We start from the raw sequence: 22,984 nt of genomic DNA on the forward strand, positions 1-22,984 counted from the left end.
CATATTCTTTTTCACCCCTGCAGGTTATGCTGTCATTTTGTTGTATTAAAACCACTGGTGTCATAAAACTGTCCCACTTTTAGTCCTAGCCAGGCAAATCTGTTCCATGATACGTTTTTGTCCTAACATTTTGCAACCGTGATGAGCAACAGGACATTTTGACAATCGTTTGGTTTCAGTCTTGTTTTATTGGCTAGCCTCACCCACTTTGAAATCTCATTGGTCCAAAATCCAGCTCCACATATGCTCTTTAACATCAAGTGCAAGATTTACTAACAGCTTGCAGCAGCGCAAACCATCTTTTGGCGTTAAAAAACTACTGTCAGGATTTATTAAAGACACACAGTGAAAATTAGCACTGAAAAGGCGTGGACACAGTTATGTTTGCGGCTGACCTTATTGCATATGAATTTGTTGGAGTTTCCCTTTCAGATGCAAGTAGACACGAATGTAGAACTTTCCACTTCCATCAACACTTGGCCACTCAATATTTAATATTCAGTTATTTTAATTATCACAATTCAAATTTTAATTTTATTAAATTGAACAAGCACAACATTCAGCATTCAATCAAATATTCTTAAAGATTTATTATTATTAATAATGTTATTTCAACATAACATCTCGTTATTTCTACATAATATGTGTGCGTGCAACAAGCAAGATATGCATTTGTAAATTTGGCGACACACGTGCATAATAACTACTTATTATGTCGAAATAAGATAATGGGCCCTATTTTAACAGTCTGAAACGCAAGTATCAAGCGCAAAACGCAAGTAACTTTGTGGGCGGGTCTTGGGCGCTGTTGCTATTATACCGCCGGGATAAATGACTCTTGCGCCCGACGCAAATCTAAAATGGGTTGGTGTGAAGTCGCTTCATTATTCATAGGTGTGGTTTGGGCGTAACATGAAATAAACCAATCAGAGCGTCCAAGACCCGCCCAAGACCCGCCCACAAAGTTACTTGCGTTTTGCGCTTGCGTTTCAGATAGTTAAAATAGGGCCCATTATCTTATTTCAACATAACATCTCGTTATTTCTACATAATATGTGTGCGTGCAACAAGCAAGATATGCATTTGTAAATTTGGTGACACACGTGCATAATAACTACTTATTATGTCGAAATAAGATAATGGGCCCTATTTTAACGATCTGAAACGCAAGTATTAAGCGCAAAACGCAAGTAACTTTGTGGGCGGGTCTTGGGCGCTGTTGCTATTATACCGCCGGGATAAATGACTCTTGCGCCCGACGAAAATCTAAAATGGGTTGGTCTGAAGTAGCTTCATTATTCATAGGTGTGGTTTGGGCATAACGTGAAATAAACCAATCAGAGCGTCATCTCACATTCCCTTTAAGAGCAGACGCGCTTTTTCCATAGTGGATTGCTATTGTAACGGCGGATTTGCCAGGCGCGCGCCAGGAGCGGTTCACAGCCAAGGAGAGCAACGCTCTCGTCACGGCCGTAAAAGAGAGAAGTGAAGCCTGTTTTATGCTTCTGCGTCGAGTCGACGCCGTACCTCTGCGGACCCCTCTGCGTCGACGCGAACCCCTCTCCAACCCCTCCGCCGTAGCTCGACGCGCACCTCCAAAAAATTGTAACTACGCGTCGAGGCGACGCAGACCTCAAGGGCTGTGATTGGTCAGATTATACATTATTTCCGAAGTGTAGCTTTTCCGGTTTCCCCCTCCCGCTATAGCGACATTTTTAAAGTGAACACATTTTTAAAGTGAACTTTTTAAAGTTGAACACTGTTTGTGTTCAACGATGGATCAGGTTTTTTTTATATATTTTTTATATACTAAAGTTATTTATATTTTTAATTGTACTTAAAACTTTGCCCATTGTTCTTATTCTCTTATTCTTCTATGTTCTTACTTATTGTATAGAAATTTGGGGCAATAATTATAAAAGTTCACTACTCCAAAAACGAGCAGTTAGAATTATACACAATGTGAGATATTTTGACCACACAAATATATTATTTCTGCAATCTAAAATTTTGATTTTTATACTGCTCAATTCTTGTATAAAACCCACAAACATATATGCATATGTATGGGTGATAAAATGTTGTTTTTTTTATTATTTTTTATTGTGTTAATATATATGTATATATTTACATATTCATTTATCTTTTTTTAATCAATCAATAAATAAATCAACGTTTGTTTTGCAAAAAAGATTGTTGTTTATTTACAATACAATGTTCATGGTTACATCATGGATATACAGTTATTAACCAAAGTCTGCCACGGGACACTATCCTGCCATGGCACAGTTCCATGTGGAGACTTCTTTTTCTCCTGCGATTAAACATTTGCAATAAAATAATTTGTTAAAATACATATAAGGCTTCTATGATGTTTATCATGGATCGCGGAACACGCACTGTGAAAACGAAATATAACGTTAGATGAGGAACACGCTCTGTGAGGAGAATATTCATTCTTATATGGTTATTTTTATTACTGCAGTATAATTTCGTTAAGCTCTCTGGCTGATACACACACATATAGCTTTGAAAGACGCTGGAACATTGTTGTTCAACGTCGATTAGCTCCAGCTGCAACAACACTCTCTCTTTCTTTCGCTCGCCATCGGAAATGAACAAGCGGAACCGGCGCACTGAACCAAAACAAACTAGCAAAGAGATTCGCGAACCCCACACCCCCCTAGCGTTCTGGCGGTGAAATGCACCGCGATGCAACGCAACCCGACGCAGAACTATAAAACGGCCACGACGCCGTAGGAGTGACGGCGTAGCTACGCCGTCGAGTTGACGCAAAAGCATAAAACAGGCTTTACACTGAAATGGAGAAACCCACCCAAATTAACTTCGGTTAAACAGGCGTATGATAATTTGGGTAAATGTGTAAGCTAGATGTATGCTTTTATAATAAATTGTCTATCTATCTATCTATCTATCTATCTATCTATCTATCTATCTATCTATCTATCTATCTATCTATCTATCTATCTATCTATCGTAATAATGTATGATTTGCAAAAATGAAAACTGCTGCTTCCGTGTAGATGAGAGAATCAAAGTGTATGTGCGTTGTGCACACGCTACATTGATTATGGCCAAGCATGCACCCTTAAAATAGCATATGAATAACATGCGCAACGCACCACTGACTTTAAACTATTTTTTCCTGGTTAGTGGCGCAATTGTTTTCTAAACCTGCAAAATAGCATGAAGGAACGTTTGCGCCGAAACACGCCTCCTCTTTGCGCTGAACCGCCCTGGGGAGCGCAAGTGTATTTCCTAACTTACCGACGTTAGGCAACTTGCCACTGTTGCCTTTGGCTTGCTCAGTTGGGGATATTTTGGGAATATTTTGGGAATATTTAATTTAATTTTATCAATCAATAAATTTCACTAGAAACAAACCTTGTTGTATTATTTTAATTTAATACTGTGAAGCTGCTTTGATACAATCTGTATTGTGAAAAGCGCTATACAAATATACTTGACTTGACTTGACTTGACTTGACCGACGTGCATCTGTGGAGGGAAAAGTCTGCTTTGCGCGGGTGCAAAATAGGAATGATACATGCGTCGGTGTACAAAGTCAATTGCACTGGGTGCAAGATAGGGCCCATTATGTAGAAATAACGACTTAATATCTCGAAATAACAAGATAAGTTTTCTTTTCTTTTTTCTTCACCATGCGGTTCGGGGCTTCCATAAAATACAGCCTGAATATAATTGATCCAGAAATTATTTGTGGGGGTGCTGTCGGGGTCGGGGTGCTTTGGTCTTTCTTGGGGTTGCTGAAGCACCTGCTAGCCCCTCCCTAGCGCCGCCCATGGGAATTGCACTCTCACAATAATTTGCCCTGTTTAAGAAATCTGGCCCAAAATATGTTCTGATTTAGGCCGCTGTACGTGAGCTGTATCGTTCAGTTTCGTTCCACCAAACGGGGCACTAATTTTTCTTTTGCTCAATATGTTCAACGTTAATAAAAGGTATCCAAGCAAAAAGTTCTCCACGCATTTTCCTGCAGTTAATGAGAAATTGTAATTTATTGGCGCACTATATTGACTGCGTATTGAGACATATAAAACGGTTGAGCTCGATTTTCAACCAATCAGCATCGAGAATGTAAGTAGGTCACAGCCGAAATCAAGCCAATATCACTACGCACATGTAAACAGAGGAGGACGTAAGCAGCACATCTTCATCTGATAGCGGCGATCAAGCTCGATTAACACCCGTAAAGTGTATTCTTCATGTCGGAAAAGATGGTGGGAAAGGTCCGCAGCCCTTTACTGAAGTCCGATGGGAAAAAATCAAGCAATGTGCGTAGGAATGGCTCAAAACGTCGGACACTACGCTAACGTTAGCTATTGCTAATAAACATGTTGCCCTCCTGGACAAACTGGTCTCTGATGTCCCAACAACTACGGGTTTCACCCGGCCTGATATCGGCGTTTTATAGACGCTTGACTTGTGTGCATGTGCGTGATGGGTAGGTTAAGGGGTCGAGTTAGTGTGTGTGTGTGTGTGTGTGTGTGTGTGTGTGTGTGTGAGAGAGAGAGAGAGAGATGGGTAGGTTTAGGGGTCACGTTAGTGTGTGTGTGTGTGTGTGTGTGTGAGAGAGAGAGAAAGAGAGAGAGAGAGAGATGGGTAGGTTTAGGGGTCAGGTTAGTGTGTGTGTGTGTGTGTGTGTGTGTGTGTGTGTGTGTGTGTGTGTGTGTGTGAGAGAGAGAGAGAGAGAGATGGGTAGGTTTAGGGGTTGGGTTAGTGTGTGTGTGTGTGTGTGTGTGAGAGAGATGGGTAGGTAAATAAATAAATCAAAATTAAATCTTGTTTACAATAATCATTCCTGTGAATATGTACATGTAGTGCAGTTACTGCTCGTGTATGCAAATTAACAATTCACCATTAAATGTGTTATTTTTAAAAGTGTTTTTCTTTGTATACTTTTGAGTTTAACTTGGAGTGAGATTTGGGGGGGGGGGGGGGGTTGCAAAAAAAAAAAAAAACTTGCTGCATCACAATAAGTGTATTGTGATTGTCAAAACATTTTAGTAACTAAACTGAATTTTGACAACATGTTACAATGTTTATATGGTACAATTTCTGGTAAGCTAAGTTTGTTTTTTTTGTTTTTTTACAAATTTCTTAAAGAAATTTCACGATTTCAATTCTTGTGATTTGATTTAATGTTGACTCTTTTGGATAAATATTAGGTACACAAGATAGGCGTTCATTTTTCTCAAGAAAAATAGGCTACACACAGACAGCCCTATCAGCTGGTAGTATTATTTAAGGTTAAAAATAACTCAAATTAAATATAATGTGTTTTTTATTATAATAACAACTTTATTTAATGATATAAGTACAAATATAATAAATATGTAATATAGTACACACATATTTAGCAAAATACTCTCTATAGCTCTTTTTCTAGCCAACTAACGTGCCTATATTATGGTCAATAAATGGCTTTCCTGAGAATGGATGTGTGGTGTGAGAGCGTGTGAAAAGTGTCAATTGCGTGAGTCTCACGGTGAATGCGTGAGAGTTGGGAGTTCTGTTATTATATTTTGGCTTAATTCTATTTGTTATTCAGATTTTACCTCAAATATTACCTTTGAATTGGAACAACATAATGAGAAGTAATTGGGATGTTAATGTTACAGTAGAAGTTTTCTTGATAATCTTATCATGTTTACTGTCCCTAGATAGCAACTTCAGGTATATCACACATTTCAAACTGGTTTAAAATTTCAAAATTTTATTTTGTACTTCAAGTGGTAATTCGGCATTTTTGGGTTTATATGATAACAGGTTTGAAAGTGCAAAATTCCCTATGTTTTCCCTTTTTTTCAAAATGGGCACCTTTAGCATAATTTTTCTCAAAAACTGCAAGATTGTGTGTGGAGAACTTTTTCCTAAGGAATCTCTATATATTTCTGATATTAAATATGTGGAACGAAGCCCTATTTCTAGGCAGTTTTTAGGCTACTGACAGCGGCCTATCTCTCTCTCCTCACACACACTCTCACACTAACCTGACCCCTAAACCTATCCATCCATCTCTCTCTCTCTCTCTCTCTCTCTCTCTCTCTCTCTCTCTCTCTCTCTCTCTCTCTCTCACACACACACACACACACACACACACGCACACACACACACTAACCCGACCCCTAAACCTACCCATCTCTCTCTCTCTCTCTCTCTCTCTCTCTCTCTCTCACACACACACACATACACACACACTAACCCAACCACTTAATCTAGCCATCACGCACATACTCACAAGTCAAGCGGTTTTTTTTGTCTAGCCTATAAAACGCCGATATCAGGCCGGGTGAAACCCGTAGTTGTTGGGACATCAGAGACCAGTTTGTCCAGGAGGGCAACATGTTTATTAGCAATAGCTAACGTTAGCTCCGTAGTGTCCGACGTTTGAGCCATTCCTACGCACATTGCTTGATTTTTTCCCATCGGACTTCAGTAAAGGGCTGCGGACCTTTCCCACCATCTTTTCCGACATGAAGAATACACTTTACGGGTGTTAATCGAGCTTGATCGCCGCTATCAGATGAAGATGTGCTGCTTACGTCCTCCTCTGTTTACATGTGCGTAGTGATATTGGCTTGATTTCGGCTGTGACCTACTTACATTCTCGATGCTGATTGGTTGAAAATCGAGCTCAACCGTTTTAGACGTCTCAATACGCAGTCAATATAGTGCGCCAATAAATACACTTTTCTTATTAACTGCAGGAAAATGCGTGGAGAACTTTTTTCTTGGATACCTTTTATTAACGTTGAACATATTGAGCAAAAGAAAAATTAGTGCCCCGTTTGGTGGAACGAAACCCTATTTCTAGGCCTCTTTTAGGCTACTGACAGCGGCCTAATTGGATGTGATTGTTGTTTGCAGCAGTTTCACATTGAGTATGGACAGTCTGTATTCTCTAACAAACTAAGGGAGGTATGAAAACATCCTTAGATGTTTTAATCACGATCTGCATTTGTGTCCAAAATGGACTAAATTGTTACAATGTTGCATTTTTTCTTTAATTTGGTTCGTACATACCGGTAATAAAAAAAGACCAACATTTGTGTCACATTGTCACATCTATATTAAAATAAACCCTAAACTCTGAACCAGCCTAAACTGATTTGCTGGTCTGAACTGCTTTAGTATGGTCTGGTGACCCAGTCTGGCTAAGCTGTCATTTAGCTGGTTTAGCTGTGTGGCCAGCTGGTCTATCCATCTGACCAGTGGCTTAACTTTGTTTAAAAAGTGGGTGGGACAGGACTGTAGGTGTAGGGGGGACGTTGCTGGAAAATAACGCACAAAAAATAACATTACGATGTCCAGTAATCAATATCAGTAGTACATTGAGTTTAATGTATTGACATAGAACTTATGTTTAATGTTCATGTTTCATGTTTTGTGATTTCACTGGAACGAATAGAGAGTCTCCGCAACAGCTTTAAGTGATAGAAAGAAGTGCTGATCTGTGTGAAGACTGCACAGTGTGCACGAGCACCAAGAGAGCACTGTTGCCTTCTGCCACTGATAACAGCGGCAACGGGAACTCAGCATGTTTTCAAAAACAACACATTCCAGCCAAACGAACGAATTGATGATCAACTGGAGATGTTTCTTTTGTATTAGGTACATTCATACCACGAGATGTTTCAAAAAGTGATAGGGACAATATTGACCCTGGCAAAAAGTGATGGGAATGCATCGGACCAGCTGAAAAGTGCTCAAAACCTGTGTAAAAATAGGCAAAAGTCAAGCCTGGGAGACCAACTAAGACCAGCAAACTGATTTAGGCTGATTTTAAGATTTGTTTTTTTGTTGTTTTTTGAGCAGGGATGTGAGCAAATTGTCCCTTCATTGGTCAGAATGTTTTTATAACTAAAGCTCAATGGATTTATTGTAGCTTTCTTTCTCTTATTTTGTATTCCTTAAGGTAGTTTTGGTCCAACTTTTTGGTGCAGATTTGAGTGATTGCTGTGTTTAAGTATGCCCAAACCAATTAAGGGAGACAATGCATCTGGTTCTGAATCAAATTAATCATGTGAAACACCCTTACACTGTGTCTACACTGGGAGTGAAGATTGTTGTGACACATCAGAAATGGAAGGGGGCATCAATTTACAGTCGATGACTCATTGCATCACGCTGCATCCAGTGTAGACAGAATCGCTGATTATAATAGATTATGTTGGCCACTCGCATCCAGTGTAGACATGGTGTTACACAGTTTTACGCATGATTTATATTTGTATCCAGTCCATCAAGCATGTTATACCTAATATATGGTATTGTGGAAGAAACAGTTGTTCAGCACGGATGAGATTAGACCGCATGTTGTGACAGCTTTTCTCTACAGTCAGGTACAACGGACATTTAACACCCTGGCCAGTGTAACAGAGAGATATCAATGTACTGACGGACCGGGTCATTGACTCAAATGTGACTCGGACCATGTCACCCAGTTGAGATGAAACAGATTGCCTTTTTTAGTGTTATGTGTCTCCCTTTGGAATAAACAATGCTCAATTTTTCAGTCAAGGAGCAGTGGCTGGCCAGAGAGATGGAGAGAGTCTCCTACAGAGATAAATTGCTCACATTTGAACATTACTCTTGCTTATATCTGTTTTGGGGATGCTGTCAGGCCAGATAAATTTTTATTCTAATTCAACTTGGCACGTTCCAGTGGCTGGCAAATGGCCAAATGAGGTTCCACTACATGCCCACATCTTCTGTATCTAATGTCCTGACAACACGTCAGATTTCAAGATGGCAAAATTCCTCCCGTCTCCGAGTCTCAACGGTCTGGTGCGCTCTGTTTGTGGGGAAAGGTTAGGCTGAAGCAGCTCTCGTCAAGAACGCGTTCATAACCTCCTCCCTCCGGATCAACTCAAATGCGTGTTAGAGATATCAAGCAGGATTATGAGACTTAATTGAAGTCAATCTCTCCGTCTAGACCCCCTCCTGCTCTAACATGCGGAGGAGGCTTCTTCTTATACAGCAGAGCGTGGAAGACAGGAGATACATCAACCACATTCTAGTTGGAAGATAATCATGATGTGTTGATCTTTGCCCCTAGCCTGAGGCGCTCACGATTCTTTGCATATAACTGCAAATCTGTAAATAAAGAACTGCTACATTGCAGGGGTTGACCTGAGTGTGTCAATCCTCTTGTTAAAGGTCAGCTTTGATAAATGGCTGCAATAATGCTCAACTTGAAAATCATAATGAATAGATTCAACAAATCATGTGTAAGACTTAATAAAGGGCTGCCCAGGATCTATCTATCTATCTATCTATCTATCTATCTATCTATCTATCTATCTATCTATCTATCTATCTATCTATCTATCTATCTATCTATCTATCTATCTATCTATCTATCTATCTATCTATCTATCTATCTATCTATCTATCTATCTATCTATCTATCTATCTATCTATCTATCTATCTATCTATCTATCTATCTATCTATCTATCTGTGAATTGCTCTATAGTTCTGTCTGCATAAACTTGCACAGTTGAAAGCTTTTAAAACTTTTATTTTTCAAAACAGAGACTTTAACAAGCCAACATACAAAGTCTGACTATCTTTGCTTTTCTAGTTAAAAATTAGTGATATGAATTTCTTGCATTCAAATTCTGCATGATGTAGCTCAGTTTAAATCCAGGCATTGAATTAAAATTTAGCAGGCATTCTTAGTTCAATTCTAAATGGTGCACAATCCTAGCCTAGAGTTAGTACATCTGTAACGGGAGGTTGAAGTGTCTTTGCACATGCCCATTTTTATCAAAGCTAAGTCTATATTGATTTATCTATTAGAGCCACTTTTGGGGAGCTACTCGAAATGCATGTCGCTAACTGCTCATTTTCAAGCGTTAAAGGCCGAGTTTTTCCGCTCAAGTCCCATCAGGTAATTCAGATTGATTTTGCATTTCCCCTCTCTCAGTATTTCATTTGTACTCACCTGTCTCACTTTGAATTGGATCAGATAAGTGTTATTTTATCTAAAGATCACTGCCTGCCTAACAGACCTCTGAGTTCTCACGCGGCGGCATACCTCTCACATTTTAATCAGTAAAAACATGCTACGAGCTGCTAATGCTCATGAGCAAATTCAGCGCTCCGCTCTACTCTCATCTTTTGAACAAATTCGTTTAACATAATAGCAGTTTGCGGCATTCCCTAATGATGTGAAACGGGATGAGACCTGTGTTTATTTAACAAAAATTTACTTAATTTTCAGAAACACCCCCCTGCGACGGCTACAATTTTGCTGGGGAATATGTTTCATCGTTTTATAATCACATCCCGCTATTTCGATAAGCGTTAACTCATGAACCGGGGAACGAGCCACCTTCACAAACTCCCACACAGGGCTCTTGCTTCCACCGTGAAATGCATCGCCTGCCCATATCGCTTCTTTGGCAGATTCTAGATTTGTGGAGGCAGAATGTTTTAAGGAACACACATCGGAGAATTAATTACAGAGAAAATTTCCCACTTATGCCAATTAATCACGCAAATGCAAATGTTTATTTGGTTAGGTGGTTATTGGGGGTCTGAGGTTGAAATGGATCTTTCAAACACCATGTTCTTGTCTCTTTTACAGTATGCGGTTTGGTTGGTGCTGTGGGTCGCCTGGAATGTCTTCATCATCTGTTTCTATTTGGAAGTGGGTGACCTTTCAAAGGTAACATCTGATTTTGTACTTATTTTGCAATGTATAATCCCTCAGCTTGGGTATCTGTGTTTTCTGTTTATATCTAAGCTCTGTAAGCATTTTACTAAGTGTTGTTCATGAATTTAAAAGTGGCTTTTTTTAAGGAATATGTTGCAGATCATCAACCTGCATTAGTATTAGGTCAGGAAAGGCATGTATTGGTTCTTTTATCAGTATTTCAGAGTCACAGCTGGGTCTACATTGAAATCCTTTCTAGAGCTGGATACAGGGCTTGGACTGAGTTTTGGGGTCAGTTTGCCTAGTGAGATTAACTGCTTCATCTAGATTTTTTATAGTATCTTTATTTCTTTTTTTCTTTTGTACTTTCTTTTCTAGTTTTGATATTTTAACTCTTTGCCTTCCTTTTTTTTTTGTTACAAGTCATTGCCAGCATTTTTTATCATTTTCACAAAACTTTAATGGCCCACAGAATATTTTGTTGTGTGAATATCTGAACATTAAATACATCAAAAGAAAGAACAGGGTGAAAAAAACTATTCTAGCTTCATGCATTTTTTTATCAACACTTGAATGTAGGTAAGCAACATTTTGAACAAAAAGCTGAGAAAATCGCATTTGTCAAAGGCTTTGTTCAGATCAGATCCAGAATGATGATCAAAACATAGATCGGGTAAATCGAGTCCATCAACACCCCCAAAGGTTGGGCAGTCCTATATCTCTTTATGGGTTCGACACTTCATTCGGTAACATTAGGCAGTTTTGATGTAAATGCTGTTGAATGTTTGATGATCGCAGTAGCTTACATGTGCGTAAGCAATCTTCTAAGCGTCTTCTTCGCTTAATTTTGGATTCGGGGATTCTGTACTCTTTCAGAAGATGCATAACAGCACCCCCCTATATAACACTGAAAACATGGATTGCCAGAAAAATGTCAATGGCTTGGAAACATTTAAGCTGTGGTGCATCAATTTGTTGTTTTTTTAAGATGGCTTGCCAACTTTAAGAATTTCAATCTTTTCCATCCTGTTGCACTCCATCTTGCTGTTTTTGAGTGTAAGATATCAAGATACAAGCAACCGCATGTCAATGCATTAACAACCACTCAGAACACTTCAACAACCCCATAGCAACATAATGACAACCATTCAGAACATACAAGCAACCGCATAGCAACGCAATAACTCAGAACACCCCAGCAATAGCATTGCATTAACATCCACTCAGAACACCTTAGCAACTGCATATGTAGCAACACACTGACAACCACACAGAACACCCCAGTAACTGCATAGCAGCGCAATAACAACCACTCAGAGCATCCCAGCAACTGCATAGCAACACAATAACAACTACTCAGAACACCTTAGCAACCATATACGTAGCAACGCAATGACAATCACTCAGAATGCCCCCACAACCATAGACATAATAAATACATAGACGCCCTATTGGCCGCTGGATCGTACGTCAACGGCGCCGCCATACTGCGGAGGGCAACTTTCCCATACCTCTCATAACGAGAATTGAGAAAAATGCCTATTTCTTGTGCTGCTTGGGGATTTACAAATCGCCACACAATTGAAAACAGGTCTCAGGGAATTACCTTTCACAAGCAAAACTGAAAATTTGTTTCTGGTTGTATTTCATTTACTATTTTTATTTTCAGAGGAGAAAGGCCGCGAAATTTAAAAATACTACTGTTACTGTGTCACGAAATGTAGTTTTAAGAGTTTTCCAGTCGACAATGAAGTTGTTTAAAGCTCAAATCTGTGGTTTATTTATAAAGATAGCGCCTTTTTAAAAATGTTATCTGACGGTTTCGGAGTTGTGAGATCCAGGGATCACCGGGCGCTCAGCGCTCACGTACCCCGCAGAGAACAGCTTTGCCTCGGCTAGTGCCGTTCTGACGTTCGCTCCTGTCAGGCTAGTGAGAATAATTCGTCTTGTGTATATCTAACGGGCGATCTTTGGTTTAATTAATCTATAATTTGTTCCTTGGCAGATTGTTGTGGCTGAGGGCAAAGTGAAGTTTCATAACTTTATTTAGGCTTATTTAACTTTAACGGTGTAGCCTGCTGTATGTTTGACTGAATCGTTTACTTTATTTCTTGACTTGTATAGCTTCTTTTACCTTTTAAAAACTGAAATTTAACAAAAAGAGACAGGGTTGCGTCATTTTATTTTATATAGCCTATGTAATAATATTTTAAAATGTATAAATTTACATTATTTATTATTGTTATTATAATAATATACCACTTGCGATTATCAATCTATTATAGTTATGCTGTTAAATTATTTTACTATTCATTGTATCATTATTTTTTATATTCTGTAATTGATATTTCATATTCTAGTGCTATTATTATAGTATTATACATAAACTATATGCTATTATCAATATATTATTATTATTATTATATTAGTACTTATGATATTATATAATTATACTTTTCTTTACTATTTTATTTGCTGTATACTGTTTGTTTATTTTATTGACTAAACTATTTACTATTAGCCTACCTCTCACTTTAGCTTATATTTACTTTGCATTGCACTGTAGTTGTACCATGTGTATTACCATAAAGGATCCATCAGTTATCTTTGTTATTGCTAAAATCGGGTCAATGACAGAATATGCTTTTCCCACAATAAGAAAAATTTATTTAATTTAATGTGAAAATTAAATTATATCTCAGTATGGGGGTGTTCACAATTCTTATCCAAGAATGAAAAGCCAAATACATGACAAGCCTGAGCTTTGGCCATTCCTTATTAAAAAAAATATATATATTATAAGTCTAACTATCGAGAGTTTAAATAACTACAGATGGAACTTTTTTGTACACCACATACAAACCACGCGAAATCGGTTGATAAATGTAATTTTTTTTTTGTTTTTTTATACAGAAAAACCGCAGCTCACCTGTTTACTTGCATTTGATTACAGCGCAGTCTTGCCCTCCGCAAAATGGCGGACGCGTTGACGTATCGCAGCAACGTTCCAAAGCGGTCAGTAGGGCGTCTATGTATTTATTATGTCTATGCCCACAACCACATAGAAACGCACTCAGAACACCTTAGCAACCGGATACATAGCAACGTAATTACAACCACTCAGAACACCTTAGCAACTGCGATGTCTTGGTGCCCATCTACAGCACTCTAGCATCTTAGCGGTGAGTTTTGCACAGGCAAGCGCACTTTTTTGCCAAAACTGTAAACATCTAGTTCTTGCATATAGTTTTTCCCTCTACCCTCTATTTCCCCATCTTTGCCTCCTTCATTTCCGCTAATAATAATTTATTAAATAGTCCATTGTCTATTCATGTGTGTAGAAATAGCGAGCAAATATGTTACGTATTAAAGTTTCAAATATTGTACCCAATTAAATGGCAAACCAGCCATGAAACTTGATTACTAGATCCATGGAGCCCTTTACATTTTTAACCTGAAAACTCTTATGGTTCCACGTCAGCTGAGGAGACCCCTACTTTTATTTTGATTTCTGTTTATCATCAGCTGCTTCAGTTCAGTGTCAGTGCAAGCTTTTATATAGGCACTTCAAGCCACTGGTCATGTAACGACGGTCTGTAATTGCAGGCCAAAGATTATCGCTACCCAAAAATGAAAAGTATCCCATCATTTACTCACCCTCAAGCCATTCTAGGTCTATATGACTTTCTTCTTTCAGCCGAGTTATAATAAATAATATCCTGGCTCTTCCCAGCTTTGTAATAGCATTGAATAGTGTCCCCTTTAGTGTCCCCTCAATTGTCCCCTTTTGAATAGTGTGGAGTTTTTGAAGCTCCAAAAAGCACATCCATCCATCTTAAAAGTAATCCATATGACCCCAGTGAGTTGATAAATGCCTTCTGAAGCGAAGCGATGGGATTTTGTAAGAAAATTTTAAATATTTAGAGATCACCCTTCTACCGGAACTCGACTCTATCGTGAATGTGCCTATGGCCATTACCGGAAGCCAGTGATTGTAGTTTATAAGGTTTTAATTATGGATATTTTTTTTACACAAACCCATCGCTTCGCTTGTCACAATGTATGAACATGACCCCCATTGTAAGCCATGTCACACTGTAGGATGTCATTAATGTCAGACTGCACAAAAAAACGTTAAAAAAACGGATGCACGCACGAAAACTCATACATTATTAATCTGTGACACATTCGGTTACTATGAGCTGCATTACATACGCGATTGAAATGATGTCTAGCAAAGAAAAAAATCTCTAATGTTAATGTTAAAAAAAAAAAAGGAAGATGATGTGGTTGGAGAAAGCGTTGGTTTGTTGTCGCACTAATTGCGTCATTAGTTTCTGCGCTTCTATTGGTATTTGATTTGACGGTTGGTGTATAGGAGAAGTCACACTGCAGGACTGTCTGTCAAATCTGTGTGTCTGACACTGCCAGAATTTCATCTGAGGTAAAATTTTATCACAGTGATCATTTATTTACCGTCGGCGAACATGTCAATCTAGCGATCAAAGACTGCAGATTTTAGCCTAGGATAAGAGGAATCTTTTAGGATTTGAAAAATTTGTCTCAGACGGCCAAATAACGGCTAACATCGTACAGTGTGCATCCGGCTTTAGTCTGCAGAGGATATGTGTGCTATGCTTTTGCGTATTTCTATGACATCATTGCTCAAAAGATTGTTTTCACAAAAAGGGTTTTCAGGTATAAGGTGGACAGAAGTGATGTAGTGTATTACTGATGATAAAAACGCAAATGCCTGCACTCCTTTCCTCGGGCACAGATCTGTAATGGAGATTGATCCTTTAATCTCTAAATCACCTAGAAATGTCTGGCAGTCAATCTGGTCTTCTGGTTGATATGTCATTAAGGTGCAATCTTATCAAGCATCTCAGATGACAGAATGAACATTTCACTTTAGATCTGCTTTGCAAGCTAGGGTGTCAAAGATGTCAGACGGATCGCCGGCTTCAGCTATCATTTCTCTGTTATAGCCTCTCATGCCATCAGGTTCCGATGTGTCACACATCAAGGTTTTTATATTAGTAAAGTCATGGCTTACAAGATCAGGATAGCAAAGAGGATTATTTTAGGGTAGATTCCTTGTTGTACGACTCAGTTTATTTCTTCTTTTTTTCCCACTTTTGTCCTTTTTGATGAGGAGGCCATGCGACCATCACCTTGCATTGACATATTTCTTGTATCTGCTGGATATTATTTAGTTGCACCTTGCATTCCATTTGAGTCTTAGTAAAAAAAAGAAAGAAAAAAAAAATCCCACAGTTAGTGATGTTAATTGGGATTATAAGTGAGGAAAAGGTAATAAAATAAAATAGGCCGGTAGGGATGTGGTTGAGGATTTATCGAAAGAAATGTAGTCTAGTGGAATAATTCATGGGATATTGTTCATTAAATCCAGTGACCATATCACAAGGCCATTGTCTGTTGTGAGAATAGAATAGAAAATAGATAGAACCTCTGAAAGTGAATGATTTGAAATGTGTCACTTCAACTCACATACTGTATATTGCTCCTCACGGGAGACTCCAATCACAATAGATTTCAGTAGAGATGTTGCTAAGCGAATGCTGAAATTTCCCTCAGCTTTTTGTTTCATGAATATTTAACTTCTTGCTTCGTTCAATGCTGTTATGTTAATTTGAATAAGTATGAACACTGCCATCCAAATCCTGGTGCACACCAAACAAACTCTAGTGCAGTTCGAATGAAATATGAATGCAACATGGGCCAAAGACAAAACGAACCAAACATGATGAAGAAGAACAGAATGCTCAAGCATACCTGTTTTTTCTCGTCATAGTTGCGATGTTGCCCATCAGTTCAGTACAGGCACCAGAACCACATCTCTTTGCAGCAGATCTTCATTGAGTGATCCCTGTCCCTTTTTTGACACCTTTACACATTTTATAAGCTCTTCACGAGTTCTCAGCTGGTGAAAATGCCATCATATGTACGCTACGCACATACAATGAGCGCATTTAGCCCAGCACACAACATTGTTTTGGGTGTTCAGTAAGTTCCGTCTTGAAATATATGTCATAAAAGCCGACCAATCAAGTTGTGATCGTATCCCTATGCCTTAAGGTTAGGTATCCTTAGGTTACCTATTTTTGGACAATTTTTTTTATATCTCCCTTTGCTTTGAACTTTGAGCGTCGTAAAAAAAACTTTAAACCCTTTAAAACTATTTATAGTGATCAGTTCCTTTTTAGTTCTTTTCAGTGTTTACAGAACAAGTCTATAGAGAGAAGGCCAGTTGATGTGCTGTGGCTTCGGTGCTGTTGGTCCACTGGATTGGCAGTCCTGATGTGTCTTTCTGAAACTCGTTGTCAGAGGGGCTGGCAGCCTGTCACAGCCACAGCTTTGTGGGGAAAAATCGAGAGGCTCCACAACCCTCTTGAGAGGCTCTCCGTGAGTTTTCATTGCTGTTAGACGCCCTCTTCGTTTTTTAACTGGAGAATTCGCAGAGCTTCACATCCCACAAGGGATCTTGTCAGTCGTTGTCAGCTGGAGAAGAAAGTCACTTCGGTATCATTGATGTCTTCACGGTCTCCTTTGGAACAGAGAGAACTTGAAGAGGCAAACAAATGGAGTTCGTGGATCCGCCTCGCAATCCGCTCCCTAAGTCATCAACGCAACTTTAATGAGTTAGAAAAGTTATAGGATATTATTTAGCATAATTTATTTCCTTGTGACAGTGCAGTTCATGATTTATCAATGTGGGTGTAATGTGTTTAAGCAGCAGAGAATCCGTTGAGACCAGCACAGGCAATTAGATTTAGATCACACAGAAACAAATGAAGATAAATACAAGAGACAATTCCCAGTCTCTCATTTTTTTAGGTCACACAGGACTCAATATTAGTCAAGACTCACTCTGTTACTTATATGAGTAGGAAGTAAAGGTGCAGGAATAGGCACGTTAGATCTGTCGCAAAAACCTAGCGAGCTGCCAATGGCGATAGCATTTTAAGAGCACTTTTGATGCCGAAACTGTTCCAAAAGATAGCAAAATTAATTGTTCTGCCTTCACATTCTAAGGCAGTGTTGCATGTTTATGTAGATGACAGTCCCAGAATGCCTTATGACAAGCTTTGTGAACAGTGCTCGAAGTATATTTTAATTTGTTGCTTACCTTCCTTTTTTCTTGAGTACCGGCACTTCTCACAGGTTGCCAGTACTCTGACCACCCACACCGAACTCTCTTGCAAAACAACCACTTCATTGAAATTTCTTTGCACGGAATCAATTTTTTTTTAAAATCTTAGAATGACTTAAATACCCAAGATTTAACAAAACTATAATTCATACAAATATAGTAAAACAGCTTTCTTCATCCTTGAGTCCCTTTCATTGATTACTCTGTTCAAAACCGTTTAGCTGAGGCGCAACGTGGACATGAGGCCAGTACTAGCGTTGCTAGTTCAGACTCATGATTTATTGTCGATTTATTATCAAATGCCGAATTCAGAAATTATCACTTTGGCACATTGGGCAGGCAATAATATAAAATAATAATAATAATAATAAGAGCAAGATAGTGGGCCAAATCAGTAGCCAGTCCGGACTTGTGCTGTTCTTTTAACTTTCTTTTCATCAAAGAATCTTGAAAAAACATTCCACAAAAATATTAAGCAGCTCAACTGTTTTCAACATGGATAATAATAAGAAATGTTTCTTGAGCAGCACATCGGCATATTTGAATGATTTCTGAAGGATCATGTGACACTGAAAACTGGTGTAATGATGATGATGAAAATTCAGCTTTGCATCACAGGAATAAATTACATTTTAAAATATATTTAAAGAGAAGACAGTTCTTTTAAATTGTAATAGTATTTTTGAACAAATAAATGCAGCCTTGGTGAGCATAAGAGATTAATTTAAAAAAACAAAAAAATATCACCGATCCCATTTTTTAACAGTAGTGTGCTTTTCTAGGTTAGGTTAATAGAAATGAGGAAAAATACAAAGAATGACTGACTATTGATGTAGTGGGCCCAATGTATGTGTGCAAGCATTTCCTGTTTATCCACATATTTTTATCAATCTTAATGTGAATATTCAGGAGTTTATTGTCTGTCACAACCCCACCCCCCTATCTCCAAGTCCACATGTGCATGTTTGGAATAGGATTTGGGAGCCATTACTTTAGGATAGTGGTGTTGAGCAAAAGTGACAGCCGAGATTTTGAGGAGGTGCCCAAAGCAAATAGCACAGCAGCATCCATCCAGTCCACTAGTTTATAAGCAAACACAGACAGTCTGGCGAGAGAAGAGAGTTGCAGATTGCACCGCGCTTTGCAATCCAAAAGACGCTCCCCATCGTCTACCCCATCCCTGAGGATAGATTGCGTGCTTGCCTTGCTGCTTAGGGTCTAGTTTAGTAAGCGCTGTTGTATATAATGAGCTACATGACATTCATATTGACTATTTAACATTGTCTATACATGCAAACTCAAATTTTTTAAGAAAGCTAAGTTTTAGGGAAAAAAGATAAAATATTAGTCATGTTCAGACTCAAACACTCTTCACAAAACTCAAAGGCAAATTCTCTGAAAATACAAAATTATTGTGATATGATGTGATATTTTTTTGCTTCTCGGTCTATTCTATTTTAAATAAATGCTGTTCTTTTGAACGTTCTATTTATCAAAGAACCCTGAAAGAAAATGTATCACGGTTTCCAACTGTTTCAATATTGATATTAAGAAATGTTTCTTGAGCAGCAAATCAGAATGATTTCTGAAGGATCATGTGATACTAAAGACTGGAGTAATGATGCTGAAGGATCACAGAAATAAATTACATTTTGAAATATATTAAAATAGCAAACTTTGTTGTTTAAAAGTGTAACGATATTTCACCAAAAAAAATTAAATAATAATAATAACTGTATTTTTGGTTAGCAGAAGAGACTTCTTTCAAAAAACATTAAAAAGTCGTATTGAGCATTAGTGTGACTGTCCATACTGAAAACAGTTACTCTCCATAGCTTCCCAATGCAAATTCCAAAAACTTCTAACATGTTTGCCTGGTAGCATGAATTTATAAGTATTATATTAGGATTTCACAGTTGCTGTGGAGCTGTTGATTTAACTGTCAAAATAACAGCATCTTAATCCATAGAACTATGTCGCCGTGGGTTTATTTCCCCCTTACAAAGAAGGCAGCTTAAAATGCCCAGCCTGTCAACATACTCCGAGTCCTCATATTCAGTAAAATGTTGGAAGTCTGAAAAACTGTCAGGGGGTGAAAGTGATAAAGTCAATTTCATTGGGAGCTGGTGGGGAAAAGCTGGGCCTGTCAGCCCTGGCTTCTCAAAACAAATGACTTTGAGCCCATCCAGTGGCTCAATAAGGCTATCATTCCCCATCAGGACATATCACTGCCACTTGGCCATGAAGAGAGGAGATGCTTGGGAAGGTATTTGGGGCGCAGGTGAGTTTGGGCTACACCTGTGTGAGCTGCTCGCTCTAATGCGGTTCATTGGCTGACAGTAAAGCACATAGAGATAATTGTTTGCCTCTCAGAACGCACCACTGTGAACACAACACTTATTTTCCCTAATAAGATAACAAAAATGACATGGTCTGTGAGTTTGACAGTACAATAATGGGGGAGTTGTTTGGGGTAAAAATAGAGATGTTTTTTTCCCATGTATATATTGTTACTTGTATTGTTTAGTAAAGTGAATATGCAGTTAGTAGTTAAAGGGATAATCCACTTTTTTTGGAAATAGGCTCATTTTACAACTCCCCCGGAGTTAAACAGTTGAGTTTTACCGTTTTCGAATCCATTCAGCCGATCTCCGGGTCTGGCGGTACCACTTTTAGCATAGCTTAGCATAGATCATTGAATCAGACAGGACCATTAGCATCTCTCAAAAAAAAAATGACATAGAGTTTCGATGTTTAAGACCGACGGAAAATGTAAAGTTGCGATTTTCTAGGCTGATATGGCTAGGAACTATACTCTCATTCCTGCGTAATAATCAAGAATTCCTGCCGTATATGGGTGCAGCAGGCGTAATGATATGACGCAGCACCTGAAAATAGGTCTAATAAGTTAGAAAAACTTAGTCCCGGTGACGTTGGAAGTTACCGAGCTGGGGACTATTTTCAGGTGCTGCGTCATATCATTACGCCTGCTGGACTCATGGTACGGCAGCAAAGTTTCTTGATTATTACGCAGGAATGAGAGTATAGTTCCTAGCCATATCAGCCTAGAAATTCGCAACTTTACATTTTCCGTCGGTCTTAGTACACGATGTAACTACAGAAGAGTCCAGTTTTAAATAGGAAAAACATCGAAACTCTTTGGTCATTTTTTTGAGAGAGATGCTAATGGTCCTGTCCGATTCAATGATCTATGCTAAGCTATGCTAAAAGTGGTACCGCCAGACCCGGAGATCGGCTGAATGGATTCGAAAACGGTAAAACTCAACTGTTTAACTCCGGGGGAGTTGCTGCATTTATTTATTTTTCAAAATACAGTAAAAACAGTAATATTTAAATATTATTATAGTTTAAAATAACTATTTTTTATTTTTAATATAGCCTAAATGTTTCATATTCCTGTGATGGCAAAGCTGGATTTTTAGCATCATCACTAGTGTCTTCAGGAAATCATTCTAATATGTTGATTTGCTGCTCAAGAAACATTTTTACTAGTCAGTGTTAAAAACAGTTGCGCTGCTTGATATTTGTGTGGAAACTGTGATATATTTTGTTCAGGATTCTTTGATGAATAGAAAGTGTGATAGAATAGCATGTATTTGATAAATAAATCTTTTGTAACATTACATTACTGGTCTTGAGTTTTACGAATTTTATTATATTTAATTTAGTCTAATGATGTGCTAAATAACTTGAAGCAATTTGAACCCTGCTGTTTCTGAACTCTATGCCTTAGGACACACGTTGCTACAAGGGCGCAAATTTAATGATAAATATTGATTTTCTTTTGAAATACGGTCTTCTAAAAAATCAATAGATTTTAAATTCCATCATCATAGTTTAATATCAAATATAATGGCTTGACAAGTACAGTTTTCTCTCCTTCAGTGGTGTATTTCCTAGTGCAGTAGGAACAAATTGAAGGACTCATGATTTAGTATTGGATGAGTCATCAATATTTTTGGTTAATTTTCCCAGAATAGAAAGACTAAATTTGAATTTTTAGTTCACACACATGGACTTAAAGCCACAAAGCTCTCATTTAGACTTCGTAGGATTTGGAGCCGTTCTGGGTTAATGTGAAGGGAGAGAACAGGGTGACAGCCCAATCTTATTTCTGATGAACATGGAGCTCTAAGGGCTTCCTGTGTTATTAGAAATGACAATGAAAGTTCCCCTTTCAATGTGCCATTAAGATCGGAGTGACACTAATGCGCCATTCAGACGTTCGCTATGTGTGCAGGGGGTCTTACCTCCATGTCTGAGATGGAGAACTCCATTTTCCACACTGTCAGTTCATTTGTTGAGACTACATTTAGATCTGGCCTCACTCGCACACGCGGCCACCGTTCGCACGGTGTAGCACTCGTCCTAATCAACATGCTTTTGAGAGCCAAACTGTTTTCATTGTTTGCTGCAGTACTCTGAGTTTACTTCGTCATTATGTCTATTCGTCGTTTGGCAGTGATCTTGAGGGAAAGTCTGTTCATTAAAGATTCTTTTCTGTGGTTTTGGAAGCTACTGCCATCAATCACGTCTCGGCAGGGGGCCTCGGTTTGGGTCCCGTTGCGCTCTTTGTGAAGTAAGCGTGTCATCCTCAATGTCACTCAGCGCAAAACAAACAAACACGCACAAATTCTCTGAAAAACCCACAGATCTCCTCAGAGCAAAGAATTCGCTCCCATTATTCACCCACACAAGACAATCAGATGTTGTATTTTAGCAGGGTTGAGTCATAAGTTATAATACTCAATGCACTATTGGCAGTTGTTTGGGAATACCTGAACTATGAAATGAGCATTGAAATCAGTACTAAACAGATGCATATTATCATATTCATAGTTATGCATATACTTTGTTGTTTGAAGCCATTATGAATTTTAACATTCAGAGCAACACAGCAATTTATTTTCTTTAATCAGTATTTTGGATTGCTTTTTAAGTAAATATATTTGTGCTAGTGCACCCAGCAAGCTTCTTTACTGGCTTAACCAGCACATATCACATTTTTACTTGCAAAAAAAAAAAAAAAAAATCACATTTTTACTTTTGCTATTTTAAGTATTTTCTAAAAAAAAAAAAAAA

General features: G+C 38.3%; 1 protein-coding gene across 2 annotated transcripts in view; it reads left to right on the forward strand.

Moving 5' to 3' along the window:
• The window catches only part of nkain2 (sodium/potassium transporting ATPase interacting 2), a gene marked incomplete at both ends in the record, with an annotated part of 163,560 nt that overhangs the window by 52,634 nt on the left and 87,942 nt on the right, over positions 1-22,984 (forward strand). For both annotated transcript variants that reach the window (XM_081378342.1, XM_081378343.1), the window contains one exon: positions 10,639-10,719. In XM_081378342.1, coding sequence (XP_081234468.1) covers positions 10,639-10,719 — 81 coding nt within the window. The remainder of the gene's footprint in view (positions 1-10,638; positions 10,720-22,984) is intronic.

This window comes from Scardinius erythrophthalmus (assembly GCF_964197995.2).
Source record: "Scardinius erythrophthalmus genome assembly, chromosome: 11".
In the NCBI taxonomy this organism is placed as follows: Eukaryota; Metazoa; Chordata; class Actinopteri; order Cypriniformes; family Leuciscidae; genus Scardinius; species Scardinius erythrophthalmus.